At 40.6% G+C, this 23,046-nt stretch overlaps 1 protein-coding gene across 15 annotated transcripts in view; it reads left to right on the forward strand.

The window, feature by feature from the left end:
- Positions 1-20,009, forward strand: part of BCLAF3 (BCLAF1 and THRAP3 family member 3) — a 54,172-nt gene extending 34,163 nt beyond the window's left edge. For 10 of the 15 annotated variants that reach the window (XM_024739443.1, XM_024739437.1, XM_024739442.1 and 7 more), the window contains 4 exons: positions 2,671-2,785; positions 5,132-5,230; positions 9,243-9,396; positions 18,969-20,009. In XM_024739443.1, the coding sequence (XP_024595211.1) occupies positions 2,671-2,785; positions 5,132-5,230; positions 9,243-9,396; positions 18,969-19,000 (400 nt within the window). In that variant the 3' untranslated portion in view covers positions 19,001-20,009. Of the gene's footprint in view, positions 1-2,670; positions 2,786-3,253; positions 3,494-5,131; positions 5,231-9,242; positions 9,397-18,968 lie in introns of those variants that run through there. The other 5 variants (XR_003002475.1, XR_003002474.1, XM_024739445.1 and 2 more) reach the window with 4 other exon arrangements.
- The last annotated feature ends 3,037 nt before the right edge of the window (positions 20,010-23,046 follow it).

Consider the following 23,046-nt stretch of genomic DNA (forward strand, 5'->3'; position numbering starts at 1 on the left):
GTATTTGTGGCATAAAGCAGCTTCAAAATAGTATCAGTAGACTTCAAGAGGGCATCAAACTGCCTAGCTTTTCTTTTTAGCTAGGCAAGTTATAGAAGACATCAGTTTTTATTTTTGCTGTTGTAACAATCTGTAATCTACTGAACTAGAGTTAACTTTATAAAGATCATTTATTCATCTATTCAACAAATATTTATATATTAATGTCTATGTTCTAGTCAGTGTTCTAAGCACTGACTTAGAACACTGAATTTGCACCATTTTAAGCATACAATTCATTGGCATTAAATACATTCACAGTGTTGTGCAACCATCACCACTACCCACGTCCAGAATTTTTCATCTTCTCAAACAGAAATTCAGTACCACTTAAACAGTAACTCCCAACCCCCAGCCCCTGATGCCTCTATTCTTTCCATCGCTATGAATTTGCCTATTCTGAATACCTCATACATTTATAAGTAGAATCATGCAATAATTGTCCTTTTCAGTCTGACTTATTTCACGTGGCATAATGTTTTCGTCCATGTTGTATCATGTGTCAGTATTTCATTAAAATAATTTATTCCTTTATAAGGCTGAATAATATTCCATTGTATGGATACACCACATTTTGTTTATCCATTTTTGTTTTGATGGACATGTGGGTTGTTTCCATCTTTTGGCTATTATGAATAATGCTGTTATGAACACCGGTGTTGTCATTTTTTTTGATTATAGCCATCCTAGTGGGTTTTAAGTAGTTTCTTGTAGTTTTGATTTGCATTTCCCTGATGACTAATGATATTGAGCATTTTTTCATGTGCTTTTTGTGTGTCTTCTTTGGAGAAATATCTGTTCAAATCCTTTGTCAATTTTTAAATTGGATTATCATATTTTTATTATTGAGGTGTAAGGGTTCTTTATATATTCTGGGTACTACCCGTTCATCAGATACATGCTTTGCAAAGAGGACTTTTTAGAGTCTATTGTTTTGTTTATAGAAGTAGTACATGCTAATGGTGAACATTTGGAAAAATATAGTAAAGTATAAAAACAAAAATATAAGACATTCTTAATTTCACCAGTCAGGGATGATTACTGTTAATATTTAGTACATTTCATATCATTTTCTTTTTCTGGGCATATATGTGTATTTTTTTTTTTTTTTTTTTTTTTGTGGTACGCGGGCCTCTCACTGTTGTGGCCTCTCCCGTTGCGGAGCACAGGCTCCGGACGCGCAGCCTCAGCGGCCATGGCTCACGGGCCCAGCCGCTCTGTGGCATGTGGGATCTTCCCGTACCGGGGCACGAACCCGTGACCCCTGCATCGGCAGGCGGACTCTCAACCACTGCGCCACCAGGGAAGCCCTATATGTGTATATTTTAAACAAGTGAAATTATTCTCAGTATTTGACTTCGCCCCCTACTCTTTTGACTTACTACCATATCATGAACATTTTGACAGAATATGGGGTTTTTTAACATTTAAAAAAATCCGGAGTGGCTATTCCAGGTCAGATTCTAGGGTCAGAGCTGGGACCACAGAACGAACCATCCGCAGTGCCTCCTGTGAAGGGATCGCACCTTGCTTGGTGAGAAGGTGCACCATTAGTTACAAACACTTGTGAAGACCCCAAAGTGCCACATGTGCACATAGCAGGGACACCTAGTCCACCTCAGAGGGGTCTGGGAAAGCCTTCTTGGAACAGGTGCAAGTGGGGCTAAATCTTGAGGTTGATCTGAGTTGGAAGGAAATTACGGCAGAAGGCACCCAATGGGCCAGTGCGTAGAGGCAGGCGAGGTTGTGGTGTGTGCCGAGAGCCGCATGGAGCTGATGTTCCCGCAGCTCGGTGTGGGTGTTGCAGAGATTGGGATGGAGCAGCCGGCAAGGCTGCAAGGGCGTGCGCCGGAAGAGTCTTAGGGGTCAGTGAGGAGTGTGGATTTTATCCCCATGTCACTGGGGTCCTGTGGGAGGAGTGTAGCAGGGCCAAAGCCGTGAGCCGTTTGTTCACCGCAGAGCAGGAAGGGTCTGAGGACCACTGTGGGAGAGGTGGGATGTGACAAGGAGAGGACCCCCCAAGGGCTGTGGGAATGAGGCCCCGGGGTTAGAGGAGAAAGAAGTCCAAGGAAGGAGCTCCCTCCCAGGTAGGGCTGGCCAGGAATAGCCCTTGGCGGCCTCTGGGCCTCACTACAACAGGAGAGGGGAGCCAGCAGTATCAGAGGCCCTAGCTCTGCCAGTGAGCAGGCCTGAGCCACTCACTGGCCTCTTCCCTGGAGCTTTCACCACTGAGTCTCTTGGCAAGGGGGGCTGTCCCGTGCTGCCAAAGGCTCAAGAGCCGTGACTATCTTCCCTCAGGAAACATGTGTTCTACATATGTATGGTTTCGGGGGTTACAGCCCTAGGAAGCCTGTCCTTGGACTCCAGATTAAGAACCCTGGTCCTAGGAATATGGTTTTCCCCCTATCGCTAACTGCCAACTTGGCTAAATAATGTCTTTTGAAAAATGAGAGTTTTAGCCCTGGTAAATATTATTTGTAATTTTAGTAGTGATAGATCATTGAGATTTTTTTTTTTTTTTACTGTTGCGCTGCTTTGTTTCCAAAGGGTGTAATTTGATTTCTCTTGTTTATTTGTCGGATAAATGTAAACTAATAAAAGATTCTTATTTTCTCTCTTTCATTTTATTAGGAGCGATCAGCATTCCAGTTTTACAAGGTTGAAGAATACTCATGTTGATGGATTCCAAAAATCTACATGTTTGGTAAAATCAAATTTTAGAAAATTTATTCAGAAACCTTACTTGGTAAGATTGCAGTTCCAGCTTTTTTATTTTTGTATGTTCCATTTTCCTTCTCACATGTATCTATAGGTACAGGGATCACCAATATTTTTCATAGTGTTTGTAACTGTTCATTAAGTAAGTGTTATGATTCTGTTGTTCAGTGTTAAGATTCTGTTGAGGCTTATAGTTATTATGACCAAATAAATGATCATCTCATTTGATTTATCAGGATTTTATTGCACTTATTATAGTACTAGCTTTCTTAATTATTTTAAACAACTTTATTAAGGTATATTTTACATACCATAAAATTCACCCATGTAAGGGTGTACAATTGAATGATTTTTTGTAAGTTTACCAAGATGTGTAACCATCACCATAATCCAGTATTAGGACATTTTCGTGACCCCTATTAGAACCCTCAGGCCTATTTATTTATTCCGTGTTCCCACCCGCAGCAAACAACTAATCTACTTTCTGTTTCTAAAGATTTGCCTTTTCATAGGGCAGTTCACAGAGTGGCAGCTGGCTTCCATAAGAGCAAGCAAGTGACAGCTAGAAAGATGGAAGCCAGAGTCGATTTGTAACCTAATCTCAGAAGTGACATCCATACTTCGACCATACTCCATTTGTAAGAAGCAAGTCACTAGATACAGACCACACTCAAGGGAAGTGAATAGCGTAAGGTCCTGGATACTGGAAGGTGGGGATGATTGGGAGCCTGGTCAGAAGCTGCCTGGTACAGTCTTCCCACTGGCCCCCAGTGACTGACATCCCTTCATGTGCAAAATACACCCCCTCCCTCTCAAGGTCCCCCAAAATCTCATTTCATTACATGTGTCTTTATGCACTTATTCAAATGTATAGGCTTAGCATAAACTCAAGATGACTACTAGGAAAAGGGTTTTATATGACTTTTCTTAACTGGGGAGAGAAATAAAGGTGTGAAGGAGGAAGATTTGTGAGAAGTACAGACTCCACAGCAAATGGAATAAATAGAAGGTTATAAGACTGTTGATTTTGGAGAAAGAAACCATCTTCAAACTGGGCCCCATCGGGCTTCCCTGGCAGCACAGTGGTTAAGAATCCACCTGCCGATGCAGGGTACACGGGTTCAAGCCCTGGTCCGGGAAGATCCCACATGCCGCGGAGCAACTAAGCCCGTGCGCCACAGCTACTGAGCCTGCGCTCTAGAGCCCATGCAGCACAACTACTGAGCCTGCGTGCCACAACTACTGAAGCCCACGTGCCTAGAGCCCATGCTCCGCAACGAGAGAAGCCCCTGCAATGAGAAGCCCGCGCACCTCAACGAAGAGTAGCCCCCGCTTGCCGCAACTACAGAAAGCCCGCATGCAGCAATGAATGCCCAACGCAGCCCAAAATAAATAAAAATAAAAATAATCAAAAAACCAAAGGAAGCAACCACCACCTTTAGGGAAGAAAGCGTAGAGCTCTAGAAGCTTAGAGAAAGGTCGCTGTGAGCTGGGTGTGGACCTCCGAGGAGTGGGGGCTGCCCAGCTGGAGCTGGCTGTTTCAAAAAACTAACAAACAAACTGGAGGCTGAACCAAAGGACCACGTGCCTAGAGCCCATGCTCCGCAACGAGAGAAGCCCCTGCAATGAGAAGCCCGCGCACCTCAACGAAGAGTAGCCCCCGCTTGCCGCAACTACAGAAAGCCCGCATGCAGCAATGAATGCCCAACGCAGCCCAAAATAAATAAAAATAAAAATAATCAAAAAACCAAAGGAAGCAACCACCACCTTTAGGGAAGAAAGCGTAGAGCTCTAGAAGCTTAGAGAAAGGTCGCTGTGAGCTGGGTGTGGACCTCCGAGGAGTGGGGGCTGCCCAGCTGGAGCTGGCTGTTTCAAAAAACTAACAAACAAACTGGAGGCTGAACCAAAGGACCACTGCCAGGATGAAAAGCAGAACAACAAACATACAGGAAGGAGCAACCCCGCCTCCTCTCTTCCAGCCTTCTAGTGTCCCTCCAGTGTCCCTGTGGGTGGGATCTAAGTGGGAGCTGGCTTCAAGGACTGACTCCCAGTCCAAACCCCAAGTCGAGTATAGAGTGTGAGTTGGGAGTCTGAGACAAAGCTTAGGTACTAAGCAGCACACATCCCATCGGGGTGCACTGGTAAATGGAATAGACAGAGCAGCTCCCAGGAGCCCACCACCAATGATCCCGTCCCCTCACCTGATGATGAAGTGTGACCCATATTAATGCTGACTGAAAAGATACTTCCTGTTTGATTGAATGGCTTCCTGAATGGAGGAAAATCAGCCTGCGTGGATGCCCACAACGTGTAAATATTGTACCAAGAATGTTATCATATGCATATTAACCATACTAATACTTTTTTCATGCAGAATTATCATACTATGCAGAGAAAAGACGTCATTACTCACAAACCATTTGGAATTGAGGGAAACCATCAAAATACAAGAGGCTTTAGAAGAACTTTTAAGGTAGAGTGTTATTCTCCATCTAATTCTACCTTTGGGTTTTTGCTTTGAACATAATGTTCTAAGTGTTAGTAAATTAAAAGCTCTTTTTGTTATATTTCAAAAAGTAGCTTTAAATTAGTATTTCTGGATTATAGTTAACTGTAATCAGGTTAATGATGACCCCTTTCCTCAGGATTTGATTTTCAAATATATTTTTTACCAGTGGAATCCTTTTTCAAATATTACATGGAAACTCAAATACATAAAACAGATCCAGATGGAGTGGCTCTAGGTGGAGAGGTGGGCAAGGTCCCAGACCTTCCCTTTAAGCCTGCCTCTTTACCTCTTAAGATGTAAGCGCATAGCTATAGAGCCTTCTCCAGGATTCAGTGATTGAAAAACCCTGCCCATAGACACACAACCCTCAGAGGCCTTCTGGATCATCAGAGAAAGACTCTGGTCCAACATGCTTTGTTAAAGCATATTTCATCACATTCTAATTATTTGTACAGCTATGTCTGATGTCAGTGATACTTTTAATCAGTGAACATGTTTGTTTTTCCAGAACACTTCATCCCCCAAACATATGGAATAAGAATTATAGTGCAAAGTATTATGTTTCTCTCTCCTTGCTCTCATAAATTGAGGTGCTTTTTAAATCCATTTTGACTGAATTTCATGCTTATGATAGGTCCCTTTTTCATATTTTTCCACTCTACAGTGTCTCTTTCCCCTCCCCCCAAAAAGAAAAGAAAAGAACCTGTTTGGGGTTTTTTTGGTACTATTTATTTATTGTTAAACCTTTTTATTTGTTATTATTATTTATTTATTTATTTTTGGCTGCCTTGGGTCTTTGTTGCTGCACGCAGGCTTTCTCTAGTTGCGGCGAGCGGGGGCTACCCTTCACTGCGGTGCACAGGGTGTGCGGGCTTCTCACTGCGGTGGCTTCTCTTGAGAAGCACGGGCCCTAGGCGCACAGGCTCAGTAGTTGTGGCTTCAGTAGTTGTGGCTCACGGCCTCTAAAAAAAGAAAAGAAAAGAACCTTTTTTGGGGTTTTTTTTTGTGTTATTTATTTATTGTTAAACCTTTTTATTTATTATTATTATTTATTTTTTGGCTGCCTTGGGTCTTTGTTGCTGCGTGCAGGCTTTCTCTAGTTGCGGCAAGTGGGGGCTACCCTTCACTGCGGTGCACAGGGTGTGCGGGCTTCTCACTGCGGTGGCTTCTCTTGAGAAGCACGGGCCCTAGGCGCACAGGCTCAGTAGTTGTGGTTCGCAGGCTTCAGTAGTTGTGGCTCACGGCCCCTAGAGTGCAGGCTCAATAGTTGTGGCGCACAGGCTTAGTTGCTCCGCGGCATGTGGGATCTTCCCGGATCAGGGCTCAAACGCGTGTCCCCTGCATTGGCAGGCAGATTCTTAACCATTGTGCCACCAGGGAAGCCCAAGAACCTGAGGGTATTTTTTGGTGAAAGTAGCAGGCAGTCTGGCTAGAGTAGTTAGCTCATTAGTAGGAAGTTAGTATGAGCAGAAAGGTAGTATAAATGATCTCCAAACCATAGACTAGGAGTGTACTTGAGTGATCTTCTGTTAATACCTTGGCTTCCTGAGTCAAAATTCTTGATGTCAAAAGATTTTTTTCAGGGAATTCCCTGGCCATCTAGTGGTTAGGACTCCGCCCTTTCACTGTGGCGGCCCCAGGTTCAATCCCTGGTCAGGGAACTAAGATCCCACAAGCTGCGCGGTGGGGCCAAAAAAAAAAAAAAGATTTTTTTTTTCAGTGGGAGTAACACAATTTGTAGCCATTGCATAGATAATATTTTTAGCCAGTGGTTCATGTACCTAAAAGCATGTGTGACATTAGGTTTTCAAAAATAGCTAGGGCCATAGGCTGTATGAACATGTTTTGGGACTTCCCTGGTGGTCCAGTGGGTAAGACTTTGCGCTCCCAATGCACAGGGCCCGGGTTCGATCCCTGGTCTGGGAACTAGATCCCACATGCATGCCACAACTAAGAAGTCTGCATGCCACAACTAAAACATGCCACAACAAAGATCCCACGTGTTGCAACTAAGACCCGGTGCAGCCAAATAAATAAATATTGTTTTAAAAAAACATGTTTTGTACCATCTTTTAATCTCTTAAGTAATGAGGCATAAAGTCAACTAAAAATGTAACGTCTATATAACTTAGAGACGGTGTAGGTGGGCATTCAGATTTAAGTGTTTCCTACATGTTGCACTTCTCATTGGTCAGATATAGTCAGTTGTAGTAATTTTTCTAAGACTGTTATAAGATCTATTTCCTGTTACCCATTCTCCTTAAGGGAAAGGTCTTTAACATTAACTTACTTAAAAAATGTTTTTCAAAATATGTGCATTAATCTTTCCTTTTGACCAATCATTTAAAGCTGTGTAATGTTATATGGTTGTTTAGAAATTCACAATTCTTTATAGTAAAGTAGGGGGAAGAAATAATCCTTCCTAAAAAAGGGAGCTCTTTCATTAAAATTTACTTTTTACATAAATTGGATTAATTCAAAGCAAGGTAGTAATCACCTTATTAGATTTGTAAAAATGGGCAATGTAAATCTCAAGATTAGCCCTGATGTATCAAGTTGGTGCAGATAGTTTTAACAAAATTATAGTGTCTCATTATAATTCTGTTTTACCTGAAATTGTTTGTAGCCTTAAGAAAATAATTGGAAAATAGGCCTGGCATAAGTACTTTTTAATAAACTTTTGTGTATCATTATGCATAACATACCCATTTGTTAAATCATTGTGGAAAGAAGAATCTACTTAATTTTTATAATTACTCCTTTGTAAGATACCATTTATACATGTCCCACATGGGACACACATATTCATTGTTCTCTATGTCTGTTGTAATATTGGGCAGTATGCAGGTCAGGAAATGTCTTGTTAAGTATAGTTCTTTTCTTGAAAATATGTGCTGTAGTGGGATTTTTATGGTAAAGAAAGATTGACTCAAAAGTACTGACAAGAGGAACTTCCCTGGTGGTCCAGTGGCTAAGACTCCATGCTCCCAGTGCAGGGGGCCGGGTTCGATCCTTGGTCAGGGAACTAGATCCTACATGCCACAGCTAAGACCTGGCACAGCCAAATAAATAAATAATTTTTTTAAAAAAAAGGTACTAACAAGAGTAAAGTTAAGAGAGTTTTTGATTCTTTTTTTCAATTTTTAAAATTTATTTGGCTGTGTCGGGTCTTAGTTGCAGCATGCGGGATCTTTCATTGCAGCACACAGGCTCTTCATTGTGGTGCACGGGCTTCTCTCTAGTTGTGGAGCGTGAGCTCTAGAGTTCAGGCTCAGTAGTTGTAGCACGTGGGCTTGGTTGCCCCACAGCATGTGGGATCCTAGTTCCCCAACCAGGGATCAAACCCTCGTCCAGGCCCTAGAGTTCAGGCTCAGTAGTTGTGGCACGTGGGCTTGGTTGCCTCACGGCATGTGGGATCCTAGTTCCCCAACCAGGGATCAAACCCTCGTCCCCTGCATTGGAAGGTGGATTCTTAACCACTGGACCACCCGGGAAGTCCCAAGAGAGTTTTTGATTCTTAAATAAATGTTGATACTTAATATCTTCCCCCACCCAGTTGGGATTTGATATACTTCACTATGAATCAGAAGGATAATTCTGAGGTTTTTAAAGTTGTCTTTTTCTTAGTATGATAAATTTCAAGAATTTCAAAATTTAACTTAATAGTTTTAAAAATTCACTCATATAAAATAGTTTTTAAATTATTATTATACAAAATAAACTAGGAAGCTAGTTTGAGGAAAACATGCTTTATTACCATCATTAACCTTTTCCCTTTAAATATCTGTAGTACCTAGAATTAAGGGAAGCTCTACGTTCCAGACCTTTTCCCCTTTCTTTTTTTTTTTTTTTTTTTTTTTTGATGACAGGCGGACTCTCAACCACTTCTCCACCAGGGAAGCCCTCCCCTTTCTTATACTAATAAAATAGACTTGGAAGCTATAGTTTTAACATTTAATTTTTTTTTCCTTTACAGACCAACTTTAGAGGTGGCACATTTCAGCCCCAGTATAAATCAGGCCTACTACAGAAGAGCTTGTGCATTCAGGCTAAATATCAGCGTTTACGGTTTGCTGGTCCGAGTGGATTTATCACTAATAAATTCAGAGAAAGATTACTGAGGAAAAAAAGGTTAGTTGGATTATGATCATTTAAAAATGTTGACTGACTTTTGAACTCCTAAAGTATCTATGTTTAATAGATAAATTCAGTTTGTAATGTAATTTTGACTTAAGAAACAACCTAGATATCAATGTTCTTATTGCATGATAATTGAAGAATGCCTTAGCTATTATACCTCAAATACTTTGAATATGCTAGCTGTTTGAACTTTTTACTTTAGAATTTCTGTTGTATGGTTAATCTTTGAAATGGAAAATCAGGTAAAGTCTTTTAGCTGATATATTTTAGCCTGATACAATGTGAATTTTCTAGGTACCAAAAAATATTGAACTGAGTACATAAAAAGGGTACATAATTACAAAATACACTAACTTTTCTTTTTTTCCCATTCATTTATGTTTTTTAATTGTGATAAAATATATATACCATAAAATTTGCCATTTTAACCATCTCTGTACAATTCAGTGGCATTAATTACATTCATAGTGCTGTGCAACCGTCACTACTATATGCTAACTCTGACTATTAATAAAAAGTTTCATTACTTGATAATTTGGATTGCGTACTCTTTGAGTTGTGGATTGATTTTATTTAAATTCACCATGTTGGTATTTGAAAATGCAGTATAAATATCATATAAAAGTAACATCTGCAAATTATATTTTAAATGAGAACAATAGCATTACATCTGTTGAGGCATGCTTGTCAATTTTTGACTCTTTTTTGTTAATAATTTGGGGCTAATATTTTCTTCTGAGTAGATGATGTATATCTAGTGTTGCTATCAAATAATCTAATTGTGGTTTTATACATTTTCTAACCTTCAGTGTTCCCATAAGTATTCATGCTTGTGAAGACTTTACACTGAGCTTACTTGGTGATTTTAGTAAAACGTATTTTTCAAAAGATGGACCAGTAGAATGGAGTTGACAACTGATGTTTTTTTGAAGTTTTAGCGTTGACTAGAATATCTTCTGTAACTTCTCCCACCCCTCAATTTTAACTGAGTGCCTTAAAAGTGGTTTTAAATTTCACTGTGTATATCACTCTTGGTGTTAGGAAAGCTATGTCTTGTTTAAAAACATGAATGTAACTGGAGTCATTTTCCCCTCTCATACACCTCCCTATGTTGGACCAAGGTGCTGCTTCTCTTCCTGTCTCATGTGGCAAGTTTCTTTGCAGCAGATCTTCTAGGCATTCATCCCCAGTCACAGGTGGCAGCCTGGCTGTTCTCAAGGAAGCTGGTCATTGATCCCCACTCGAGGAGGAAGGGTGAGGCAAGCCTTTTCCTCAATTGCAAGGTTGGGTTTCAGGTACATATTGTGTGTTTTTCTTCTGTTAGCTCTGTGCTGAACTCTGATTGTTCGTTTCATTTAGCTCCATTTTTACCTCTGTTTTTTAGATGATTGGGGGCTCCTGAGTGCTTGCCTCAGCCTGCAGTTTCTATATTCTCATTGAACTTGCTCCATTTCCTCATCCTTTTCTTCTCCTCAGCTTGCCCCATTCCTGCTGGCTGCCCAGTTCTTCCAGACCACATTGCCCGCCAGCCTCACTTAACAACCAGTAGAAACCAGACATGAAGCCTTCATCTTAGGACATAACAAGTGTGTCCTAGAAAGAGCCACAACCTGCTATGGGTCTCCAGGCTTTAGGGCCTAGGCTTCTTTTTTTTTGGCAGTACGTGGGCCTCTCACTGCTGTGGCCTCTCCCCTTGCGGAGCACAAGCTCCGGACGGGCAGGCTCAGTGGCCATGGCTCACGGGCCCAGCCGCTCCGCGGCATGTGGGATCCTCCCGGACCGGGGCACGAACCTGTGTCCCCTCCATCGGCAGGTGGACTCTCAACTGCTGCGCCACCAGGGAAGCCCCTAGGGCCTAAGCTTTTTGTATCATCTAGAATGTAGCAGTTGCAGTTAGGGTCCTGGGCAGATCACAGTCTCGCCTTCCTCTTGCCTTTTGCTGCCAACTGAGAGCTCTAGAAGTCGTCGCCGCACACTAGATTTTTAAGGAACCAGTGTCTACTACTCTTTCTTGGGCCTACCATTCTGGATGCTGCTTCATAGATGTTCGTGTTGTAGCTACTTTGACATGAGCTTTTCCACCCTGGCTACTGTCAGTACCTGCAAGCAAGGCATAGCCAGGCTTTGTATAGATTTGTGTTTGAACTAGGCCCACCTCTATGAGCATGGCGTGAAATCAGGCACCCTACTGTTAGCACCCTTCTGAACAGTTGGGCTCCACACTCTCCTAACCTTTAGGGAAAGGAATGAGGCATCACATCTGCTCTGTTTCTGCCAAGGTCTGAACTAAGGTACTTTTTTTTTTCTGATTAGTTATCTATTTTATACATATTAGTGTATCCATGTCAATCCCAGTCTCCCAATTCATCCCACCACCCCCCCACCAGCACTTTCTCCCCTTGGTGTCCATACGTTTGTTGTCTACATCTGTGTCTCTATTTCTGCCCTGCAAATCGTGAACTAAGGTACTTACGGCTTACTTGGCCTTAGAGCTGTCCTAGTAGTATTGTGCTACCCTGGAATCCCATTCCATATGTGCAGACTAACAGTTTAGACCTATTACTCCATTTTACCTTGGCTTTCATGCCCTAAAGAAAAGAGGTGAAGGCCTGGAATCTTTGGTTTCTTCCAGTGTTGCTTCATCCCAAGCTTTAGCATTGGGGGGGAACTTTGAAGGTCCTGCCCTGGAGAGAAGTCTTAGTCCAGGCAGCATCTGTACCCTGCTTTGGCTTTTTGTCCTACTAAGGAGTTCATTGTTTTCATTATTAGACCACCAACTAGATTAAGGATGCATGGTTAATTAATTAATCTAGGTGTCCTGGAACTTCTTGAACCTGAAATTAGATATGAACCTTTGTATTTCCACATGCCTCAAAGTCCACCAGGAAAGTTTAGACTGGTTTTGTCTGGATTCCTCACTCCCCCACCATATTGAAATGTCTGGGCTGATCAGTCATGGCTTGAATTTCTTATAATGTTCCTCTGTAGTACAGTCTGTTTATTGTGCCATCAGACATGTGTTTCTTATGTCCAGTGCCAAACAGCTTCCGGGAAGAGTTGGGGAGATCCTAGATGTGCTCCTGATATGTCCTATTGTCCACTTACCGGAATAATCGTGGCCTCCCTAAAACTGAATTAGCTCCCCAGCTGCCTACAAGGTAGTAAGATTCCCAAGCAGTATTAGTAAAGTACAGAACTAAAATGCTTCCTCCTCATTCATCATGCACTTGTCATATTAACCCCATTCTGGCACCCAAATTCCACTTTATTATGTTTCCTTTCTCTTGGATTCTGTGCTTGGGGTGGAAGATGAGGAGATGGGAGGAATGTCTATTACCCCCTGGAAAGAAACTTGTCTTTTATCCACTGTCATTCACAAGCACCCCCATGAAATATTCTCTGCTCATCATAGAACGTTTTCAGAAACTCTTGAGGGTCTGACTATGGACCAGACTAGGATGGAAACCTATTCAGAATTCATGAAGCCCCCGCTGGGAACATTGCCTCTGAAAAACTTTTAGCAGTTGTGTGTTTGGTCAGGAAAACATGGAGTTCCTCAGCATCCTAGACTCTCCAGTAGTCCCCAGGTACCTGTCAGCTCGGTGCCTACCAGAGCTCTGCCCCTGGATAGAAAGGGGGGGAGGAGAGAGCAGAAGGACACTGTGAGAAGGAAGTTAGAGACCAGGATTCATGGCTTTTGGGGTTGGGAAAAACCATGAAAGTCATGGGGTACAAAGATAGAACAGGAAATGGAGAACCTATTCAGAATTCATGAAGCCCCCGCTGGGAACACTGCCTCTGAAAAACTTTTAGCAGTTGTGTGTTTGGTCAGGAAAACATGGAGTTCCTCAGCATCCTAGACTCTCCAGTAGTCCCCAGGTACCTGTCAGCTCGGTGCCTACCAGAGCTCTGCCCCTGGATAGAAAGGGGGGGAGGAGAGAGCAGAAGGACACTGTGAGAAGGAAGTTAGAGACCAGGATTCATGGCTTTTGGGGTTGGAAAAAACCATGAAAGTCATGGGGTACAAAGATAGAACAGGAACCAAGATCAGATGAATCAGCAAGAACCTGTTATACTGCTGCTGTGTCCCTCGAGCTGAAGGATGCTGGGGCACAAAAGAAGTGATTATTGTGATGGTTGCATAACTCTGTGAATACGCTAAAAACCATTGAGTTGTACACTTTAAATGGGAGAACTGTGTGGTATGTGAGTTATATCTCAGCAAAGCTGTTAAAAATAAACTCACACTTGCTCTCTTCCCCAGACCACTGATATCTCCTCAGGGTCTGTAGCTCTCACAGCTAGCCAGCCAAGCTAGAAACTTGTCGTACTAACCCTCCCAGTTTTCCTTCTGACTACGATTGTGTTCTTATTTGTATCACTCATCCATTGCTCCATCCAATTCATTCATTTTAATAGCCGCATATCATTCCACTCTATGGATGTCTTATTTATTTCAGTGCTTTTCAAACCTCTTTTGCTTACATACCCTAAAATTATGAAAAATTATCTACCTCCTTGTACATTTTTAGGTTGGTATCTAATACTTTTTAATCATAAGTTTAACTTGTTATAAAGGATAGAATTTCTGGCATATTATAAATAGAGAGTCTTAAATAAAACTGTTACATCATTGTTTTAAATCTCTTCAGTGAACCTGCACACCACAGGAATTTGGTAACATCCATTTTTTAAAGTACGCAGACGAGCTCTTTTAACAAGTGGGAAATTTTACATCATTCCTTTTTTTTGGCTTGAATTTGGATTCCATTCTGTTTGCCCCATAGACTTTTATCTTTGAAAGTCTTTTATTGCTCACCAAATCAAATTTGACACATAATATTAATAGATTTCTGTGACTCTTAGGTGTTAAATATTTCTCTGGACTGAATGACCATTACAGTTGATCAAAATAACGTAAATGTATTACAGATTTTGTTAAGTATTGATCAGATAAAAGTTTTATTGGAAATGCATTTCTCTTTTCAATTAGTTTGGGTATTCATAGATAAATATTACCTATTAGTAGTAGAATAATAGTGTTCAATTATCAATTCCATTTTTTCTTTTTATAAATGTAGGTCCTGAGAAACCTTGTTTATATGATTGTATAGATGGGAATGAAAGAACTTTTATTATAGCAATACCACTCCGTTCTTTGGACTCACTCTGAATTATAGGCCAAAAAGTCACTTAATGATCTATCCTCAAAAAGTATTTTGAATGTTCTTTTACTGACAGCTTGATTTTGTCCTCCTACAATTAAACGAAAGCAAAGAAATGGAAAGCATCCGACTTGCAGAAGTATGCTATTTATTACTAGCTGCTAGGGTTGGTTCACTTTCTTGGCACCGTCACCAGTATTTCCAATTTCCCCCTCTTTTGGGGGGGTCCCCAGGTAATGCAAAGTACTAAGATTCAGGATGAGAAGGTGTATCTTCCTACTATAAAAATGGGAGGTAGGGAATCAGCCTTAACCGATTGTACAGGCGGGTTATTTTGGAAAGCAAACATTGAGAATTTGAAGATCTGGAAATTGATTCCCTCCAAACTGTCTGTACCCACATACTCACTGGAAAGTCTTCATATACCCCTAAGGGTATGTGTAAACCAATTTGATGATTACTGACTTACTTAACCAAGCGTCTGTTGATGACTTCAGGATAGTTTACAGGTTTTCATTATTTCCGTTAAACCACTGTGCACATTGACATTTTGGTACCTGCCATAGCTCCCTTTTTACTCATTTTTGTTCTTACCAGAAGTACATGAAAGTTCCTGTTTACCTGCACCCTAGCCAGCACTCCACATTATTAATCTTTATTTTCTATTGTCAGTTTAATAGCAGGAGATAGTTCTCATTTGCCTTTCTTCAGTTATTAATGATGCAAACATATTTTTTATATGTTATGTGTCATTTGTATTTCTTCCCTCAATTTCCTTAGTTCTATGTTTTACCAATGTTTCTGTTGAGGGTTGGTACTTTTTCTTACTGATTTTTAAGAGCTCTTGATTTACTGAGGGTATTAACCTATCATATATTTTGCTCCTATTTATTTCATGTTAGTTGGCTGTTTATGGTGGCTTTTACATTACAGAACTTGTCAATTTTCATGAACCTGTCAAGTTAATCCTGTATGGCTTTTAGATTTCATATCATGTTTGTGCTTACTAAAATTCCTTAGTGTGTTTCATTTAAGTGGTTTTATGGTTACTTTTTTCAACATATAAATACTTGTTCCTTTTAGAATTTGTTTTAACGATACAATATAAGGGCAGGATCTGATTTTTTTCCCAGTAGATAGTCAATTTTTCTAACACTGCTTATTGAGTAATTTGTCCTTTCCCCACTGATTGAAAATGCCACCTTTACTGTGTGCTACATTCGTAGGTATTCCCGGTCTGCTTGGGGAATCTTAGCAGCCTCTAACTTGCTCCCTTGCCTCCTGTGATTTGCTTATTCCATCCCTTCACTAGTAACACAGTTATTGTCCCAAAACACAGTCTGAGTCATATCACTCTTGTGCAGACCCCTTCCAAGGAATCTGTTGCCTATAAAAAAAAGAGACCAGACTTGTTAGCCAGGTCCAGCCCTAAGCTGCCTTTCTAACCACATTTTTCCATGCACCCTCTGTTTTTTGGAGCATAATATATGTTTTCATGTATTTTTAAAAATTTTATTTCTTTTATTTTTGGCTGCATTGGGTCTCTGTTGCTGCCCGCAGGTTTTCTCTAGTTGTGGTGAGCGGGGGCTACTCTTCGTTGCGGTGCGCAGGCTTCTCATTGCGGTGGCTTCTCTTGTTGCGGAGCACGGGCTCTAGGTGCACAGGCTTCAGTAGTTGTGGCACACGGTCTCAGTAGCTGTGGCTCGCAGGCTCTCGAGCGCAGGCTCAGTAGTTGTGGCGCACGGGCTTAGTTGCTCCGCGGCATGTGGGACCTTCCCAGACCAGGGCTCGAACCCGTGTCCCCTGCATTGGCAGGCGGATTCTTAACCACTGCGCCACCACGGAAGCCCGTTTTCATGTATTTCTATCTTTGTTCCTGACGTTCTCTTGGCTAGAAATAGCCTCCTGATCCCCATCCTTTTCTTATTAAACCCTGCTTTCCTTTTATGATCCACTGTAAAGCCTTACCAAAGCCCCCTCTTTAGCTCTTGTTTCATTTGGTCTCTAACTGTTGCTGTTTACCTTCCTATTTCCCCAAATAGTTGATCAACTCCTTCACAGAGGGTACCTCATTAGCGTCACGTCTCCCCCATTACCTTTCATATGGTCTGTCTTTAAAAATGCTTGTTGAATGGAATCTAATCTAATCATACACACACAGACACATACACACACACACCCATCCATAGCTCTAAAAAGTTAGTGAACGGCAGCAATTGTGTCAGGGGTCCCCAAGACCACCCCGGGTTCAGTGATTCGCTAGGGGGATTCAGAGGACTCAGCATTGGTGGCGCTCGTAGCTGAGATGTTCCAGCGGAAGGCCGCACAGCACAATCGGCACGGGGAATTGGCGCACGGGCGAGTCCAGAGGACACCAGGTGCAGCTTTCCAAGAGTCCCCTCCCAGTGGAGTCACACAGGATGTGCCTGAGTCCCCCAGCAGCGAGCTGCGACAACACGCGTGAAATGTTGCCAAGCAGGGAGGCTCGTTAGAGACTCGGCGCCCAGCGCTGGTCACATAGGCACCCCCTGCCAGGCACATACCACATTCCAGACTCAGAGCAAGAAAGCAGATGTTCAGCATAGACCATATTGTTTGCACAATTTATGCACTCATCAGTGGTGGAAATCGTCCTGAAATCTAAGTTCTTAGATGCCAGCCAAGGGCCAACCTTATAATCAGACCTTTCAAATGATAGCAGTCAGGTATGCTATATTAACTCTTTTCTGCACAGCCATATTTTTGAAGAGCTTATTTCCACAGATGGTAAGTGCCTACAGAGAGGTGGAAAGGATCAGTGTGTTAGAAATGGTCAGGGAATGTACGCTAAATACTGTGATTTCTACTCTCTTCACCAAAGAGGTAGGTTGTAAGCTGAGTCATGGAGAGCAGGACTTAGAATGGGCTACAGCCAAAGGTCCATTTTTGGGAGTAGAATGTGGAGTTGGGTAGAGACAGGGGTATGCAAATTATAGAGGACCTCGAAATCTGGGTAGAATGTAGAGGATGTGATGTGGTGACAGTAGGACATCTTCCTAGACTGAGAAGGAGAAAGTGGTGTTTGAGGCTGGTGGCTGGGTGAGCAGGTTTTGGGAGGAGGCGAGGTGCAGGAAGATCAACAAGGAAGCAGTTGACTCAAGTGTCAAGTTATGAAAACCTAGAGGAGGGTGATGCTCGTATGTCTAGTTCAGCATTCTGCTTATAATAGGTTTTAAAATAATTGGAAGAATGCAGGGATCAATCCGAGAGATAGTGTAGAAGAAGCCATGTCAAGGGTGAATGTGATTCAGAATAATTCCACATTTTTATAAACAAGATATTTCAGTGGAAAAAGTTTTTCAGGGTTATTATAGTTAGCGTTTCCTTTTACATTTGTTAGTAGGCAACAGATATTTTATTTGAAGATCAATGTAAATGATGTTTATATTATATAATGAGTAAAGAAATAGGATACAATGTATTCTGGCTCTGTTTAAAGGAATGATGTTGACAAAAATATATATGCATGTATTTTGAACATTTCATTAACCAAAATAGAAGAATTTTCTTCAGTACTGTTTTTGTTTGGAATTAAACGTTTCCATACTAATATAAGTGCCAAAAAATAAATCAACTTTTAAATTTCTTTCAGTTTTAATAATGTAAGATCCTAGTAAAAGGTAAGGATATATGTATTAATAAGTTTTTTAATGTCCCAGAAAAACATGTCATTCTACCATTTTTGCTCTTTTATTAGTTGCATGGTCCTATGTCCAGTTTGTGGTTGGTAATTTAACATTTTGCATAGCATCACAGTATAGAATTCACATTTGTTATCCTTTAATCATAGTCTTATTGTTATTGTGAATTCCTTTTCCTGTGTTTATTGAAGCCATACATCTTCGTACATTGTAGGTAACCATCCAAAAGCAGGAAAGCTTTCCCCGCTCTAATAGCTTTCTCTGCTGTTACCAGTCATGCTAGAAGAGTCCATATAGTTTTAGAATTAGATACCATATGATGACAAAGATAAAGTACCCATTTGAGGTTGTGCGTGTGTCACATCAGGCTCTGTTCTTGAGGGACTACGGTTTAAGAGTCTTGAGTTTTTGTCAGTGATGTCCCCAGTGAAACTCGCCCAAATAGCAGAATGCTGTTTTCATTAGCTTACTAATACCAGCCTATCAAGTGCCATATATATTTTTTGTCCTACTGACTTATCATTTGATATCCGCGTTGATGTGTTTTGTTGTTACTTTGTGTCTTTGGGAATCCATATAGCTTTGTGGGGATCTTGAGTGCAAGCGGTAATACATTAATTAAAATATTTTGAAAATTGCAATGTAAACAAAACTCTAGCTCAGATGTTTTAACCAATGCTTCTTTTGAAGTCTGTATTTCTTCTGTTTTCTCTCAATAGGAATATACAAACATTGCCCCAGCAATCTAATCTGGAACTGTTACAAGTGGAAATGACACTACAGGATGATATTTGGGAGCATCTTTTTGTCAAGAGTTAGAATTGGCACTAAAGCACTAATACTGTAACTATCTTGATAAAATAACTTTATTTTTCCGTAGTGGAATGCTGCAACTTTTTTACCCTTAACAATTGCTTTTAAATTACAGTATTCAATTTAAAAGTTGTATTAACTACAGCTTCTTTTGCAAAAAGTCTCAAAAGGGCATTATTTGTTGATGCGTTTTTCTCTGAGCATGGTTTCATAGAGAACTGAGTTATATCCAGACGTTTCTATGTTGAAAGTTTTGCTTATGTAATAAAAACAAAAACAAAAGTACCTGAATTGTATAGTGTCTGTACATGAAAGAACTTTAAACAGTGGCCTTACGTAGGAATTTTTATACCAGATTTTTCTTTTTCTGATGACATTTTGGCTTACAACTTGAAGTTTTCTTAAGCTTCTGAAGATCAAGGTCTATATAATTCATACATTTCATATTACGACATAAGAAGACGTAAGAAAAGGTGCTTCAAATTTTCCATCAGGTACTTATGAGTGTACTGAATTTTGAGTAATTGGTTCGTTCAGTTTTTTTCCACAACTATTTGCTCTTTTCCAACTTCAAAATGCTATTGTGGAAAATACATAAAGATTTTATAATCTGTATTCCATCTTACTTTCCCTCAGGGTAAGCTCATGCATATCATATTTTTAAAGGCTTTTAAAAAAACTGACAGACAAAATCTCATATTCAGAAATTGTACTTTACTACTACAGCATTACACATTTTGCGAGCACATATTATAAAGTGTTTATTTTCAGTTCAGTTGTATTGAGTACCTACTATGTGTAAGATAACATTGGTAGGATTTTAAATGATATTTTAGGTCTCAATACCTTATTTCTTTATGTTTTCTGTGTTCTGCTTAATAGTACATATACATTCCCAATTAAACTTTTGTGAAATGTTTAATTGTAATTAAATAAAATACTGTTGCTCCTTCTGCTTGAAGCAGTTACTTGCCAGTTTGTGAGAACATTATTTTAATTTCGTGTGAGAATTACAGCCCTTGGTAGGAACTGTTGATATTTAAACCACTGTTTTGCACTTACAAAGACAGAACTTTCTGCATCAAAATCTGGTAAGAACTTAACTTTTTCATGACTGGATTATGAAAAATCTTATTGCAAACGTTTAATTTTTTAAACATGCCTTTAAAAGATAGAGTAGCCATTTCCTTAGTGGGTCAGCAGTAAGGGGGCAAGAGTGCCTGATGCATTAAAATTGGGTAATAAATTTAGATGGATGGCCTGTCTTATGCTGTGTACTGTCTCTATAGGTCAGTTTTTTTTTTTTACATTCCACTTATGGCAAGAAAAAAATGCATGCACACAGCAGTATGACAACTTTGTATTGTGTTAAGTACCCATAACATCTGCCTTAAATTTAGAAAAAATTTTATTTCATTTATTCCCATACTCTGAGGAACAGTTATAAACCTCGAATAGTTCATCATTAGGTTAATGCATATTTATTGCACAGATTCTGTGCTAAAATTATAGCAATGAACAAGAGAACAAGACACATAGAGCCTGCCTTTATGGTACGTACAGCCTGATAGGGAAAATGGACATTAAACATAGAAATGTAACTTGGGGACTTCCCTGGTGGTCCAGTGGTTAAGACTCTGCACTCCCAATGCAGGGGACGCAGGTTTAATCCCTGGTAAGGGAACTAAGATCCCACATGGTGCTGGGCGCGGCACGGTGCGGCACGGCCAAAAAAAGAAAAAAAAATGTAACTGACTAAACAAAGTTGGTTCTCTAGCTCTATTTTTACTTATTGTAGCACTTAAGGGTAAAATGGTTGATTCAATATTAATCATTCCACAACCGATTTCCTATTTAGGCATATTTGAATATACTTTTGGTACTGTCTCAAAATGCAAAAAGCATGTTATTTGCAAAATACCTATTTGTAGCATGGATGTATTTAGAAAATATTGAGTGCATAAGATCTAATGGCTAAAAAGAAGGGCTTGCTTTATAATTTAAAGTATAAAATAAGGAGAGGGACCATGTCTGTCTTGTTCACCATAGCATTCCCAGCTGCCAGCATCCTACTTGACAAATGGTAGGAACTCATTAAATATTAGTTGCATGAATGAGTAACAAAAGACTATGTCTATTAGGAATTAAATATCTAATTTTTGTGTGGAGGTTGAACAAAAGGTTATCCATAGCACTTTTTATTGACTGGAAAGAATTTGAATTCTTGAATGTGTAAGACTTCAGAAGAAAAGTTATTTTGATAAGTCACATATCATTGCCTTCTCACCTTCCTCCTCTGTGTGGTAGGCCCTCCTCTGGCCCTGGAAGACAAAGGTAATAAGACACAGTTCCTGCTCTGAGACACCTAATCGACTGTTGGGGAAGACATTCACAAAAACAAAGAACTGCAACCTATAGTGTGAAGTGCTATACCGAACATAATATACTAAAGGTTGAGAGAGAACTTGGCATTCCTGGTTGAGCATCCCCTGGTCACATTTCTTTCTTATTGGTTTCATAGACCTCAAGAGGCACTATTCCATTGGTGGTTTTGCTGGTTTTAAAATTTGATGGGTTGGGGGAAATTGGGTAAAGCATACATGGGATCTCCGGATTATTTCTTATAGCTACATGTAAATCTACGATTATGTCAATGTAAATTTCAGTTTTTAAAAAATCAGCCATAATCTTATCACAGATAAAACTACTATAAATATTTTGGAGGATACATTTTTTTCTGTTGGAAAAAACTATTATATTTACATTATAATAATTTATGTAGATGCATCATGTGGACCATCTTTTACCCAATAAATCCTACATTTTTCAGTAGTTTTTAGAAAAAGGATGGGGATACTTTCAGGTGGAAGGAAGCAGGAAAAGTAAAGCTGGATCAGAAACTCTCCTTTTCCATTATCTGGCAAACTCAGTAACCGGCAGCCACAGATTCGCCAGCAGCAACCGAACAAGGAAGCACGGAGAAGATGCCAATGCAGCAAGGTGAGGTGTGACTTGCAGCGCCCCTCCACCCCTTAAGTAGCACTGAGCGAAGAAACTGGAGTGATGTGGAACCCTGGTATGTACAAAGGGACTGGTGCGGTGACCAGGTCATACAGAGGAGAGTCAAGGAAAATCCTTGGGAAGGTGAGGGCTTTGCTTCTGTCTCAGGACTTCAGGGAAAGGGGAAAGATTCACCAGGACAAGGCGTTCTCTGGGTTGCAGAGCAGCCTGGGGAAACCAAAGCTCACAGGATAAGATACACCTTTTGGTCCAGTGAGCACCAGTTCTGGACACTTAATGGGAACCCAGACGAGAGAGGATACCAGGTTCCCCAACGAAGTCCCACCAAAAGGAATGGTTATTAGCTCTGAATCCGTTAAAATATACAACTAAGGTTTTAAAACTGAGGAATCAGAGATGTAGAATAGAATGTAAATGTTATAAATCGTGACAAAAATGGAAGTACGTTAATCAGTCGGGGCGTGGTGGAGGTGGGGTGAGGTGGGGTAGGGGAAAATGGGGTGAATTCTAAGAACTAACCACCTCATCTTTCATGGGCAGGTGTCATGTCAAGTTATGGTGTCTAAGATTGTATCATATAAAATAGAAAAAAATGTAGTGTCCAACCTTAAGTTTTTCAGTCTTTTTCTTGACCTTAATGCAGTGGTTCTCAAAGTATGGTTCCCCAACCAGCAACATCAGCATCACCCGTGAACTTGTTAGAAATGCAGATTCTTGGCCCCACCCCTGACCTACTGAATCAGAAGCTCGGGGGGTGGGGCCCAGCACAGTCTGGTTTTTTTTAAAAACGGATATTATGTATGTATGTATGGATGGATGGATGGATGGATGGATGGCTGTGTTTGGTCTTTTGTTGCTGCGCGCGGGTTTTTCCTGGTTGCGGTGAGCGGGGGCCACTCTTCATTGTGGTGCTCAGGCCTCTAGTCAGCATCACCTGTGAACTTGTTAGAAATGCAGATTC

The sequence above is a fragment of the Neophocaena asiaeorientalis genome, unplaced genomic scaffold, assembly GCF_003031525.2.
Source record: "Neophocaena asiaeorientalis asiaeorientalis breed wild unplaced genomic scaffold, Neophocaena_asiaeorientalis_V1.1 scaffold194, whole genome shotgun sequence".
In the NCBI taxonomy this organism is placed as follows: Eukaryota; Metazoa; Chordata; class Mammalia; order Artiodactyla; family Phocoenidae; genus Neophocaena; species Neophocaena asiaeorientalis.